Source organism: Oryctolagus cuniculus, chromosome 13, assembly GCF_964237555.1.
Source record: "Oryctolagus cuniculus chromosome 13, mOryCun1.1, whole genome shotgun sequence".
Classification (NCBI taxonomy): domain Eukaryota; kingdom Metazoa; phylum Chordata; class Mammalia; order Lagomorpha; family Leporidae; genus Oryctolagus; species Oryctolagus cuniculus.
In genome coordinates this window covers 1,313,286-1,327,532 of record NC_091444.1, presented here as the reverse complement: position 1 = coordinate 1,327,532, position 14,247 = coordinate 1,313,286, and the positions used below count along the sequence as shown (strand labels likewise).

Below are 14,247 nucleotides of genomic sequence, written 5' to 3'. Positions count from 1 at the left end.
ATCCCAGACAGAGCAGGGCCGGGGCTCCCCGTGTAGGTGCCCCCACCCCTGGGGATGGCAGCCGGGCTCCAGACGGCGTGGCCGCGGTCGGCTTGACCTCTGTGAGCCCTGCAAGGCGGCATCCCGGACAGAGTGGGGCCAGGGGCTCCCCGTGTAGGTGCCCCCACCCCTGGGGAGGGTGGCTGGGCTCCAGACGGCGTGGCCGCGGCTGGTTCAGTCTCTGTGAGCCCTACAAGGCGGCGTCCCGGACAGAGCGGGGCCAGGGGCTCCCCGTGTAGGTGCCCCCACCCCTGGGGAGGGTGGCTGGGCGGGCGCGGGCCCAGCCCCTCACTCCTCCGCACACTTCGGCCTGCAGAGCTGCGGATCCTGCTGCTGTGTGGGAGCGACCTCCTGGAGTCCTTCTGCATCCCCGGGCTCTGGAACGAGGCCGACGTGAGTAGCATGGCCGCGGCCGGCGCTGGGCTGGGCTGGGCTGGGCGCAGGGACGTGGGTAGTAAGGCCGTGGCTGGGCTGGGCTGGGCTGGGCGCAGGGGAGGGCTCTCTGGGTTCCCGCCTCTGGCCTGCCTTCCCCGGACCAGTCCCCCCGTCCCCCGAGTGATGGGCACACACGAGCCGGCCGCATCCTCTGCTGTGGACGGAGCCCTGCTGCCCCTCCTCTGCCTGCCCCTGGGAAGCCCGGGGTGGGCTCGCTGCTGCGGGGCAGGGGACGGGACACCTTTGCTGTGTGGGGACTGCTGTGCCTGGTGTCCCTTGATTCTTTCGGAGGAGGTGGCACACACCACCGGCCCCTCACGGGGGAAAGGGGTCGGGGGGCAGAGGTGGAAGGTGAAAGGTCTGGGCGTGACCTGGGACGGGAGAGCCCTTGGAAGCTCGTCGGCGTCTTCCATCGCCAGATCGGACCGCGAGGTCTCCCCCGCCAGTCCACACGTCCCTCTTCACACGGCTGGTCCTGCCTGCTGTCCCTCGGCCGCGGCCATGCAGCCCTGGGCGGTGGTCTCAGGCTCCGCGCTGTCCGCTGTGAGCCCCGCGCGGAGCACTCTGGGCCTCCGTGCGCTGGAGTCTGCAGTCAGCGCCGGCGTCCTGAGCTGCCGCACACTGCAAGCCCGGCCGGGCGTCCACGGCGTGACAGTCACGGGGCCTCTTTGAGCCTGCACTGACGGCTGCCGGCCACCGGGGCCAGGCGGGTCCCATCCCCTCTGCAGCAGCCTGGGGCAAGTGTGCTGAGCCTCAGCTCTTCGCACCTCCGAAGTGGGCCTGGTGGGAGCAGTAGCCGCTGATACAGTTACAGCAGCCAGCAGGCTCCAGGCTAATCAGCTCACAGACTGGGCTCCTGGGGCGGGGGGAGGGGCGGGGCCGCCCAGGCTGGGGAGGACAGGAGGGCGGGGTCAGGGAAGGCCCCTTGCCTGCAGGTGGAATTTCACACCTCCTCTGGGTGCTGGGCCGGGCTTCCCGGGGGTTTGTGTTGCTGGCCACCGCCCCAGGTGCTGTGTAAGTGAAAAGGAATGCGGGCCGGCTCTGAGCCAGAGCTGGGCTCAGCCCTTTGAGGAATGTAGGCGAATGCAGGCTGCTGCCCGGGCGCCCTCCATGGGCAGGCCTGGGAGGGGCTCCCAGGGCCCGGGCAGCGGCTGGAGGGTGACCAAGGACAAGGGAGGGGCTCCTCGAGGCAGAGCCCGGGCCCTCGCAGCCACACTGCTGACCCTGGCCTCTGACCACTGCCTGACCCCAACCCTGAAGCCAGGACGGCGTCCCCTGTGTCTCTGCCGACCAGGCTCGGTGGGTGAACACTGAGCACTTGAGAGACCAGCTGCTGCTGGTTTGCCAGGCGTGGCCCGGCCGCGTGTGCCGACCGAAGCGGGCACAGGGCTCATCCTCACAGGGTCCTCCTATCTCGTTCCCTGCCCAGTGGCAGCTGGGCCGGATGAGCTGTGAGCCCACGGCAGGCAGGGTGAGCAGCCAGGCCTGGCTCCCCAGAACTCACTGCCCGGGCAGCTGGAACCTCCCCCGCCACACCAGGAACTCCCCGGTCACCCCGGCGGCCCGGCCAGCGAGGACCCTGCATCTGAGCTGTCCAGGGCAGAAGTCCCCCAGGGGCAGCAGGAGGTCCGGGCAAAGCAGACCTGGCCCCTTGCCCGCCCACCGGGTCTCGGGGCGTCGGGCTCACTCGCTGCACCGCCTGAGGTGGGGCAGAGCGGCCGAGGCGTGGTTTCCTCGTGCAGTGCCTGGGAGTCCAGGACCGCAGTGCTGGCTGTCACACTCGTCCCCCACGGCCCGGCCTGTGCACAGGGACTGCGGCTCGAATGCGCTGCGTGTCCCGGGCATAGCCAGGCCTGTGTCTCGGTCTCCATCCAAGGCTCCTGGCCGCTTGAGGTTGAAGGCGCTGTGCTCACCAGGGCCCCCTTGTCGGCTGCGGCCTTGGGGCTGGGGAGTGGGCGCCCGTGGAGGGGTGGCAGGGCCCGGGCCCTCTGCCTTGGCGTGGGGTCTTCCCTGCTCCCTCCACTCTGAAGTCTCCTCTGGGGTTTACGGCGGGGCCCCTTCCTTTCCTGAGCGGCCTCGGGGTGGGCAAGGGGCTCCCGGGAGCTGGAAGCCGGTCGTGGCTCGGAGGACTGTGCCCTGCTCTGGGGGAGGCTGGGCCTCCAGGTCTGCACGAGACACGCGTCCGGCCCAGGCCCTCAGCACGTACCGCCGGCCAGCCGTGAGGGAGCCGAGGCCTTGGGCCGCGTCCTGCCTCAGAAGCCCCCGTGAAGGCAGTGGAGAGGCCCAGGGCGTCCCACGTCTAGGAGGCGGGGCGGGGCAGGGGGGAGTCAGCTCTGTGTCCAGGAGGCTGGGGAGCGTGGGGGGTCAGCTCTGTGTCCAGGAGGCTGGGGAGCGTGGGGGGTCAGCTCTGTGTCCAGGAGGCTGGGGAGCGTGGGGGGTCAGCTCTGTGTCCAGGAGGCTGGGGAGCATGGGGGGTCAGCTCTGTGTCCAGGAGGCTGGGGAGTGTGGGGGGGAGGGGTCTGCATGGGGGTGGGGAGCGTGGGGGGTCAGCTCTGTGTCCAGGAGGCTGGGGAGCGTGGGGGGTCAGCTCTGTGTCCAGGAGGCTGGGGAGCGTGGGGGGTCAGCTCTGTGTCCAGGGGGCTGGGAGCATGGGGGGGGTCTGCATGGGGGTGGGGACAGCTGTCACACTCCCTGCTCTTTTCAGTCCCTTGGATTCCAGAACAGAGATCCCATTATACGATGAAGGGCCCCACCCCCAGCCCAACCTGCCCCTGGCGGCATTCCTCTTGGCCCGGGAGCCAGCACCCACAGCCCTGACCTGTCCTGACCACTGGCACGCCCGCCTGTCCTCGCATTCCGACCCAGGGAGAGAATTCCGCATATGCACCAACTTCCTGTGACACAAAGGAGCCGCTGTGTGCAGGGCCCGCCCCCGCAGTCCTGCGGGCGCCAGGTTCCCCTCCAGGGGGCGCACTGGAGCCAAGGAGGAGCCAGGCCGAGGCTGGGCTGAGTGGGGGCAGCGCAGGGCCCAGGGGAGCTCAGCCTGGCTTTTTCTTGCTCTTAAGCAAAGCACGGGGAGTTCAGATGAGCTCTGACCCTGCTGTTGCTCCTGCCTTTGTCTCAGGAGCTGAGCACCTGCGCACTGCCCCTTACTCGCTGCCTTCCCCAGGGGACAGACGGGCACTCGGGCTGTGTCACGGGGGACAGACGGGCACTCGGGCTGTGTCACGGGGGACAGACGGGCACTCGGGCTGTGTGTGTCACGGGGGACACTTGGGCTGTGTCACGGGGGACAGACAGGCACTCGGGCTGTGTCACGGGGGACAGACGGGACACTCGGGCTGTGTGTGTCACGGGGGACAGACAGGGGACACTCGGGCTGTGTGTGTCACGGGGGACAGACGGGGACACAGGCTGTGTATCACAGGGGACAGGCGGGGGACACACGGGCTGTGTGTCATGGGAACACTCAGGCTGTGTGTCTTGGGGGACAGGTGGGGGACACTTGGGCTGTGTGTCACGCGTGGTCTCCCTCTCCCCCAGCCACGCCCCGGTGAGGAGGAACCCCTACTCCTGTTTGACAGCTGTGGGGACCAAGGCTCAAGTGTCTGTGACTTGTCCACGACACTGTGACTGCAGGGTAGCAGGGCAGGACTTGACCCAGATAAGGCAGCCGAGCTGGAGTCCCACGGGGCCTCTGGGAGCGGGGGGGGGGGGGGGGGGGGCCTGTGCTGGGGTCAGCAGGCGGAAGGAGAGAAGCTGTGAAAGGTGCAGTGCTGGGGACCAGGCTCTCAGGGAAACGGCTGGCCGCCCCCCGTCCCCGGGCTGGAGAGGGCCCAGTCCTCTGTTTCTGGGTCCCCCTGTGGGAAGCCCCCCCCGTATCTGGGTCCCCCGTGGGAAGCCCCCCCCTCTGCTTCTGAGTCCCCCTGTGGGAAGCCCCCCCATATCTGGGTCCCCTCTGTGGGAAGCCCCCCCCCGTATCTGGGTCCCCCGTGGGAAGCCCCCCTTCTCTGCTTCTGGGTCCCCCTGTGGGAAGCCCCCCTCCTCTGCTTCTGGGTCCCCCTGTGGGAAGCCCCCCTCTGTATCTGGGTCCCCCTGTGGGAAGCCCCCCCCCTCTGTATCTGGGTCCCCCTGTGGGAAGCACCCCCTCTGTGTCTGGGTCCCCCGTGGGAAGCCCCCCCGTATCTGGGTCCCCCTGTGGGAAGCCCCCCTCTGTATCTGGGTCCTCCTGTGGGAAGCCCCCCCTCTGTATCTGGGTCCCCCGTGGGAAGCCCCCCCCCCCGTATCTGGGTCCCCCTGTGGGAAGCGGCTGACCCCGCACCGACACCGGCAGTGTTGGGGTTAATGATTGCTGGCCAGCTGCTCCCAGGGCACCTGCACTTCCGGTGGGCAGGGGTTACTGTTTAACCCAGAGGAGTGAATGTGTAATGTGGAACAGGAGGCCCGAGGTGGGCTGGTTTTCCCTTTCTTTTCCGGCCCCTCCTAGCCCAGCATTCCACAGGCTGGCTCTCAGGGCTGTGCCCCTGCGTGGGCTCACTGCTTCCTGCCTCCCCCGGCTGTGGGAAAGCGACCAAGGAAAATAAACAGAGGAAGCGCCTGGGGCATCGGCTGCAGAGACAAATGCAGCCATCAGTCATCCCTGCAGCCTGGAAACCACGGCCCCTCCCCCAGGGGTCAGGCCCCCTCCCTGATAGGACTGATGGGGAACTCCCAGGCCCCTGCCAGGGGGCGCTGCTGGCCTGAGTCTGGGCTCCCCTGCCTTCCCCCCTCTTCCTGCTGACGGTGGGCACTGGGGTGGCTTCTACTGGGAGCCCCTCTGAACGACCCTTGACCCTCGGATACTGTGAGCCCAGGTGCCCCTCCTGTGCCCCTCCTGCCCCGCGCGGCCTTCCAGGCCTGCCAAGCACCAGTGCCGGGGATAGGTTCTCGCGCTCGACCTGCAGTAGGAAAACTGGGGGCCGGGGTAGATTCCGGGTGCTGCTGGCGTTGGGGGCGGGGGTGTCTGAGCTGAGCGCTCAGCGCTGTATTCGCGTGTGGACTTCAGAGTTTCTGAGGAACGCTTGGAAGTCCAGCCAAGGCATGGATGCGCCTTGTCTCCCAGGGGCCTTCTGCTGGGAGCCACGCCCTTAACCCCAGGGCCTGTACAAGACCACATGCCCTGGGCGTGATCAGGGCCAGGAATTGACTTAGCGCCTAGTGGGAAGCCTGGAGGAAAAATAACCCAGAATATAGCCTCGAATCAAATGTGTGGTGTTTTTTCAAAAAAAAATTATTTTTTTGAAAGTCACAGTTACAGAGAGGCAGAGAGAGAGAGAAAGAGAGAGAGGTTGGTCTTCCATCTGCTGGTTCACTCCCCAATTGGCTGCAACGACTGGAGCTGAGCTGATCCAAAGCCAGGAGCCAGGAGCTTCTTCCAGGTCTCCCATGGGGGTGCAGGGGCCCAAGGACCTGGGCCATCCTCCACTGCTCTTCCAGACCACAACAGAGAGCTGGATGGGAAGTGGAGTAGCCAGGACTCCAACTGGCGCCCATGTGGGATGCCAGCACTGCAGGTGGCGGCTTTACCCAGTAAGCCCAGTGCCGTCCCCCAAATCAAATGTTTTTAAGCCAAAAACTTTTGAGGTCACTAAATCAGTCTCCAGACAGATGTGGAGGAGGCGTGGGACAGGTGCACGCGGGAGCAGGTGCATGCAGGAGCAGGTGCGCTCGTCCCCGCCGAGGGGCAGGCGTGGATCAGAGCGCGGCTGCCGTGTGGACCGAGTGTGGGCGTGAACGGAGCTCTAGCGTGTGCCTGCTGCGTGGCAGGCGCCTTGGGAAATGCTGCTTCCTTCCTCCCTGATGGCCTCAGTTGGCCCCTGGGTAGAGACGCGGCTGGCCGGGCGCTGGCGCACGTGCTCTGAGACAGGAGACCTGACCTCACGGACCTCGGGCGCTCTTGGCCGTCGTGGACCGCATCCCGTGGCCAGTGGAGGGCCAGCCGTTTGCATCGCCCTGCTGACTTCTCTTTGCCTTGGAGTGAGACCCATCTTAGAAAAAGAACATCTGTGTATTTGAAAGGCAGAGCGAGAGAGCTCTCCCACCTGCTGGTTCGTTCCTCACACGCGTGCAGCAGCCAGGGCAGGAGCTCCGCCTGGGGCTCCACGTGGGAGGCAGGCTCCACGGGCTCGGGCCATCGTTTGCTGACTCTGGGTGCATCAGCAGGAAGCTGGATTGGAAGCCAGGACTTGAACTTGCACTCGGACACGGGACGTGGCAGCTTAATCCCTGCACCACAGCGCCTGCGGCTGACACCTGTGCTCAGCACCATCCGGTCCCTGTTGCCGTCCCCTGCCCCCCTGCTCCAGTCCCACCTGGCTCACCGTGCGTGCTCGGTAGAGGAGCAGCCCGGGCTTGGGGACAGCTGGTGGTTTGGCAGTCACGTGGACCACACGTCGGCGGGCTCCTCCTGGCGAGGGGCACTTGGCCATGACAGCTCTCAGCACCTGCTTTCTCCCCGTAGTGCCGGCGTAGTTTGGAACAGTCGCTTATTCTGTGTCTGCCAGTGGACAGCGAGCTACCGAAGACGCAGCCACTTCTGAGCGCAGCCGCATGCCCTCGTGTCGGAAAGAACCTGGCTAAGCACTGGCTCACGGGCACCCAGAGCCCGGCACGGCCCAGCTTGGAGCTGGCTGGGGAGGGTGAGAGCCCACGGCCCTCCACAGCTTTGCTGCCTGGGGCAGGAGCGTTCCCGCCAGGGCCCAGATGCCCCGGCCTCAGCGAGTCTCAGATCTGTCCCTGGGATCCCATTCCCTGGGGAGCCTGTGACAGCAAGGTGGGAAGACGGACTCGATGCGCCGTGAGCAGGAAGCCGGAGCGGGATGAGGGTCCCACGCCCCACCTGTGAGGCCAGCTGCCGGCGACGAGGAGCCCGGCCAGCACAGGCTGCAGCCTCGGTGCCCGCGCCAAGGTCTGTGCGGGGCCGGGAACCTGTGTTCTGTCGAGGAGTTCACTTCACTCGCATTTCCCACAGCGGAGACTCCATGTGTGTGGGGAGACTCTGTGTGTTGGGAGACTGTGTGTGTGTGGGGAGACTCTGTGTGTGTGGGGAGACTCCATGTGTGTCAGGAGACTCCGCGTGTGTGGGGAGACTGTGTGTGTGTCAGGAGACTGTGTGTGTGTGGGGAGACTGTGTGTGTTGGGAGACTCCGTGTTTGTCGGGAGACTGTGTGTATGTCGGGAGACTCCGTGTGTGTCGGGAGACTGTGTGTGTGTCGGGAGACTCCGTGTGTGTCGGGAGACTGTGTGTGTGGGGGGAGACTCCGTGTGTGTCGGGAGACTGTGTGTATGTCGGGAGACTGTGTGTATGTCGGGAGACTCCGTGTGTGTCGGGAGACTGTGTGAGTGTCGGAAGACTCCGTGTGTGTCGGGAGACTGTGTGAGTGTCGGAAGACTCCGTGTGTGTCGGGAGACTGTATGTGTGTGGGGAGACTCCGTGTTTGTCGGGAGACTGTGTGAGTGTCGGAAGACTCCGTGTGTGTCGGGAGACTGTGTGACTGTCGGGAGACTCCATGTGTGTCGGGAGACTATGTGTGTGTCGGGAGACTGTATGTATGTGGGGAGACTCCGTGTGTGTCGGGAGACTGTGTGTGTGGGGGGAGACTCCGTGTGTGTCGGGAGACTGTGTGACTGTCGGGAGACTCCATGTGTGTCGGGAGACCGTGTGAGTGTCGGGAGACTGTGTCTGTCGGGATTAGGAGCCGGAATATTAAGCAGGTTCCTGCCCCGGCGGCCCAGCCCTCAGCCCCACAGACTTGGGGGGGGCTCCACCCCAGCAGCTTCCCGGCCTGCTCCGGGGTTTGCCTGGCTGCAGCTTGGGCATCCTCACCGATGTCACTTTGCTGAGGAGCACGGCGGGTGAGGACGGGCGGACGGGCGCGTCTGTCTGCGGCGTTGTTTCTGGCGTCCGGCCACCGCTTTCTGTCCTTTGCACCCTGGCGTTGTGGTCTCCATCCTCGTCTTCGGGCCCCGCTGGGCTTCCGTACCTGAACAGGTGGAACGAGTGAGCTCCCAGGTTACGGGACAGAAGGCCTGGTGCCGGTCACTCGGTCCGAGGGCCACCCCAGCTGCAGCGTGCTGTGTGGGCGCTGCCTCCCAGGGGCCTGGCCCGGTGGGGCGCTGATCTTCTGCCCCAGCTTTTGGCGTCTCCACGGCTTCCCCCCAGGGTGCTGCTGGCCGGCTTCTTTCGTCAGCACCGTCAGAGTTCTGGCTGCAATTCTAGGTGCGGCTGAAAGCAAGGGGAGGCAGAGACAGCCCAGGACACATGCGTGTGTGCACACGCACACCGTGCTCACACACGCGCACACATGGGTGTGCGTGCACATACAGTGCTCACACATGTGCCCATACATGCACACACGTGGCACACACATGCAAATACAGTGCTCACTCGTGCCCATACAATGTTTGCACACATGCAGTGATCACATGTATGCATACATACATACATATACAAAGTTTGCAGTGCACACACATGAACATACGCATTGCTATGCACACATAGCACTCACATGTGCAAACATGCATGCATTCCACTCACATGTGTGCACACTACACATGTACATACAGACACATAGATATGCACACACACAACCAGTGAACCAGGCCAGGAAATGGAATTCTGCCGGGACACAAGTCGCCTGGCGGATAGGAAGGGACCCCTGGCTCCGTGTCTGTGTCTGTGGTGTCGTCTGGAGAATTGTGGAGATCCTGGGCCCCGTTCCCCCGAGCAGGTCCTGCTGGGTGCAGCAGCCCCCACCCACCCGAGTCCCTGGTTGGCAGGACCTGGAGCGGAGGTGCCCAGGCAGGTGCAGCCGGATGCGTCCTGCTCAGACCCTCTGAGGATGGAGCCTGGGGGGTTTGCAGCGAGCTCTGGGTGCTGAGCTGCGGGAGCTCGCCACACGCCCAGTTCATGTCCCTTTATCCAGCCTTGGGGGGAGGGGTGCTCGCCACACGCCCAGTTCACGTCCCTTTATCCAGCCTGGGGGGAGGGGTGCTCGCCACACGCCCAGTTCACGTCCCTTTATCCAGCCTGGGGGGAGGGGTGCTCGCCACACGCCCAGTTCACGTCCCTTTATCCAGCCTGGGGGGAGGAGGAGCGGTGGTGACGGTTCCCGTGTGCGTGCAGGACAGCAGAGGAAACTGCAGGCTGCACAGCCCAGGTGAGGCTGGCGAGAGCTGCATGCGGCCGGACGGGGGAGTGGACAGACTGGCAGACTGAGCATGGCAGGAAGTGCCTGCTGTGGCCAGGTGAAGAGAACCAGAGGTGCGTCCCGGCCCCCCGTGCCTGTTGGCAGAGAGGAGGCGCTGCAGGACGGGCACTGAGGCGCCGGCCGCGCTTGCGTGGGGTCTGTGGCTGTCACTGGTGTCTGTTTTAGTTTTCCGGATTTTCCAAGCTTCCTTGCATCCGTAGTCAGAAAACGAAAACGAAAGTCCGGGTTTGTTTTTAATGAAAAGAGGTTGCATTTGTCTTGGCACCAAGCTTCGATCTGAGGCTGACCTCCGAGGCGACCCGGTCATCGCCGCCACCTCCCCGTCCCTGCCTGTGCACGCAGTCGCACCGCCGGCACCACTGTGCCTGTGGCTGGGCCACAGCAGCGGCCAGGCGGTCAGCCAGGAGCCTTCCGGTCCCTCCCCATCAGCCCCGGGCCTCTCCAGGTGAGGGCCCGCGTCGGTCCTGCTGGGCGGCAGCGCTGGGTGGCTCTGCGGGGTGTGTGCGTCCTCCAGGCCACGGTCAGGCCCCCGTGTGCCGGCCGGGGCTCCCACTCACTGCTGAGGCCACTCGGGCTGAAACCTGGGTCCCTGCTGAGTCGCGGCTCTCCCACAGATGGAGGTGATCGTTGGGGACTTCGGGATCGTGGTGGTGCCGCGAGATGCCGCTGACACAGACCGGATCATGAACCACTCCTCCATCCTGCGCAAGTACAGAGTGCGTGTCCGCCCGGGGCCTGCTGGGCACCCGGGCTGGGGGGCGGGGCCCGGAGGTGCTGGGCAGGCCTGGACCTGCTCTCTGCTCTCTCCCCAGAGCAACATCTTGGTGGTAAAGGACGACGTGAACCACCCCATGTCCGCGGTCAGTTCTACCAAGAGCAGGTGCGTGTCGTGCGTCCGCTGCCCGCTCGCTGTGCAGCCGCGAGGGGAGGGGTGGGCTCCTGGCTCTGGGCTGGCCGTGTGCGTGTTGCTAAGCGGTGAGCTAAGCTGCCTGTGCAGGAAGTGGGCCGTCCTCAGAGTCTGAAGTGAACTGGGTGTGCGCTTCCTTGTTGCTGAAGTCAGAAGGGCTTGGGCCTCCGGCCCCTCCAGGTCCCTGCAAGGGGACAGTGCCGGGCCGGGGGCGAGGCTGCTGCCGAGAGACTGCCTCGCATGGCCGCCTGGCCCCGGCTGGGGTTCTGGGAGCAGAAGGAAGGAGCCGTGAGACTGCACCCCGAGCCCGGGGCGAGCTGTCCGGGGCGCGAGCTCCGGGTGCGCTGGAATCTGGGCGTCTGGAGGAAGCGGGGATTTTTACCAACGCTCCTCGGAGCCTGCCGTTCCCAAGAGCATTGTGGGAGGGGGAGGGAGCAGCCGGGCCACGGCCGGAGAAAGCCTGTGCAGAACGTGAGTGTGTGGGCGCTGGGGGTGCCACCTCGGCTCGCAGCAAGGACTCCTGCGGGGGGGGGGGTCTCTGGAGACCAGCCCGGAGGGGCGGGGCACGTGTGGCCGAGGGCGTTCCGAGATGCCCATGTCCCGAAGAACAAAGACCCCAACAAGTAGCCCAGCTTCCTGAAGAATGATCGCAAACCCTGCCTGAGAAAAAGCCAGGCACGGGCGGCCTCGGCGTGAGCGGGCTCCGGGGTGTCCCCCGGCAGCCCAGGTGCGAAAGCAGAGTGGAAAACTTGGTTCAGTGAAATGGCAAGACAGCCGGGGAAATGTCTGCAGACCACGTAGCCGATGGGGGCTGCTGACCAAGATGTAGGAAGGACGTGGACAGCTCAACTGCAAGACAGCGGAACTCAGGGGAGAACGGGCTCAGGACTCGGCTGGACGCTTCTCCGCAGGACCGAGAACGGGCACCAGCGCCGCTGGTCAGGGGAATGCGAGTCTAAAGTGGATGCACGGGCGTGAGCGCTGGCGCGTGGGCGTCCGCATCTCGGGTCAGATTGCCTGGGCTCCAACCCGCCCGGCACTGCCCGGCCAGCTCCCTGCCCCCGTGCCTGGGAGGCGACAGTGATGGCGCAGGTGCCAGGCGCGTGGGAGACCCCGAGGGAGTTCTCTGCCCCTCTGTCTTTCCAATGGAGCTTTTTTTTTTTTTTTTGGACAGGCAGAGTGGACAGTGAGAGAGAGAGAAAGGTCTTCCTTTGCCGTTGGTTCACCCTCCAGTGGCCGCCGTGGCCAGCGCACCGCGCTGATCCGATGGCAGGAGCCAGGTACTTATCCTGGTCTCCCATGGGGTGCAGGGCCCAAGTACTTGAGCCATCCTCCACTGCACTCCCGGGCCACAGCAGAGAGCTGGCCTGGAAGAGGGACAACCGGGACAGAATCCGGCACCCCGACCGGGACTAGAACCCGGTGTGCTGGCGCCGCAGGCGGAGGATTAGCCTAGTGAGCCGCGGTACCGGCCAGGTGTTTGGTTTTTAAAGAATACCCGATGCGTTAAAGTGGGGCTGTGTGCCTGGTGTGCTCCACCTGCATAGCCCGGGAGCGCCTCTAGTCCACCTGGGGGCTGTGTGGCCCTCACTTCCCAGAGAGGGAGCCGGCGCCGAGGCCACGGGCGGCCACTGGGCAGAGGAAGGGGGCAGGGGCCTCGGCTCCTGCCTCGGCGGGGCGTGAGCAGCTCGGCTCCTGCCTTGGGGGGCGTGGGCGGCTCTGGGGGCCCCTCCCGGACAGCAGGCGGCTGGGGCGCGCGCCCGACTGACCCGGCTTTCTCCCTCAGGCTGGCCCTGCAGCACGGGGACGGCCACGTCGTGGACTACCTGTCCCAGCCCGTCATCGACTACATCCTCAAGAGCCAGCTGTACATCAACGCCTCCGGCTAGCGCCTCCGGCCCGCCGCTGCTCCACCCCCTCAGCGGGACGCGGACCTTCGAGAACCGGGGCTCTCCTGGCCCGGGGCGTCTTGCACAGACTTTCCTCTGGTCCCCGGGAGGGGTGGGTTGGGGGGAGCAGGGGCGGGAGCTGGAGGAAGTGTGGTCTTTGGAGACGCACTGGGGTCTGTCTCCCAGCATGCTCTGGGGAGGCGGCTCTGAGCCCATCCTCCCAGCATGCTCTGGGGAGGCGGCTCCGGGCCCATCCTCCCAGCATGCTCTGGGGAAGGGGCTCGGGAACCCGTACTCCCAGCATGCCCTGGGGAGGCGGTCCTGGCTCTCGCCTTCCCAGCATGCCCTTTGTCACAAAGGGCTATATTTTTCTTTTGTTTTATTTATTGTTTTTCCTTTGTTCACGTCTCCTGGAACTTGGATGGAATCAGTGTCCATGGTTCTTTATGTTCCGGTCTCGTTGCCCTCGGGTGGCCACTGAGCCAGCACCGCACTCAGGAGGCCGGGCCGCCCCAGGTCCACAACCACACACACTGCACGTGTGGCACACACACCACACATGCGTCACACCCCCGACACGATACACAGACACATATCACACACCACACACGCTGCACGTGTAGCACACACACCACACATGCGTCACACCCCCGACACGATACACAGACACATATCACACACCACACACACTGCACGTGTAGCACACACACCACACATGCGTCACACCCCCGACACGATACACAGACACATATCACACACCACACACGCTGCACGTGTAGCACACACACCACACATGCGTCACACCCCCGACACGATACACAGACACATATCACACACCACACACGCTGCACGTGTAGCACACACACCACACATGCGTCACACCCCCGACACGATACACACATATCACACACCACACACACTGCACGTGTAGCACACACACCACACATGCGTCACACCCCCGACACGATACACACATATCACACACCACACATGCTGCACGTGTAGCACACACACCACACATGTGTCACACCCCCGACACGATACACAGACACATATCACACACCACACACGCTGCACGTGTAGCACACACACCACACATGCGTCACACCCCCGACACAATACACAGACATATCACACACCACACATGCTGCACGTGTAGCACACACACCGTGTACCACATGCATCACACATGTTCTCCCACACTGTACACCAGCACTGTACACACAATACACATACTGCAGATGTAGCGCACACACCACACACGTGCATCACACCCCACACACGATACACAGACACCACACACCACACGTGTATCACAATACCCTCCACACATCATACACACACCACAATACTACGCATGCCCCACACATACCCCCACATCACGCACCACACTACACGTGTAGCGTGCACACCGTGCACCACACACGTACCCCACACACCAGCATGCACGCCACACACACACCCATGCAGACACACATCCCGTGTGCACCGTGCACACCCCATGCAGCACACTCACACTGTAGCTGCACCACGTTTGCAGCACACGTGACACACGCACGCACGGTGCACGCGGAGCAGCAGCAGCGGCCCTGGGCCAGGCTGAGGCCTGGAAGCACGTCGGCCGTGTGCGGGTTCCTCGGGTTCGAGTCCATTCCCATTTGCCCGCGCCCATCCTTCTCCCTTCCCTGCCGGCTCTGCCCGTCACCAGCGTGGCTGCACGTGTGGCGTG

At 64.8% G+C, this 14,247-nt stretch overlaps 1 protein-coding gene across 1 annotated transcript in view; it reads left to right on the top strand.

Annotated features, from left to right (window-relative positions):
* Positions 1–12,945, top strand: part of NMNAT2 (nicotinamide nucleotide adenylyltransferase 2) — a 56,333-nt gene extending 43,388 nt beyond the window's left edge. The window contains exons 8-11 of the mRNA XM_051841411.2: positions 356–432; positions 10,337–10,438; positions 10,535–10,602; positions 12,416–12,945. Of these exons, the coding sequence (XP_051697371.1) occupies positions 356–432; positions 10,337–10,438; positions 10,535–10,602; positions 12,416–12,518 (350 nt within the window). The 3' untranslated portion in view covers positions 12,519–12,945. The remainder of the gene's footprint in view (positions 1–355; positions 433–10,336; positions 10,439–10,534; positions 10,603–12,415) is intronic.
* Positions 12,946–14,247: the final 1,302 nt, after the last annotated feature.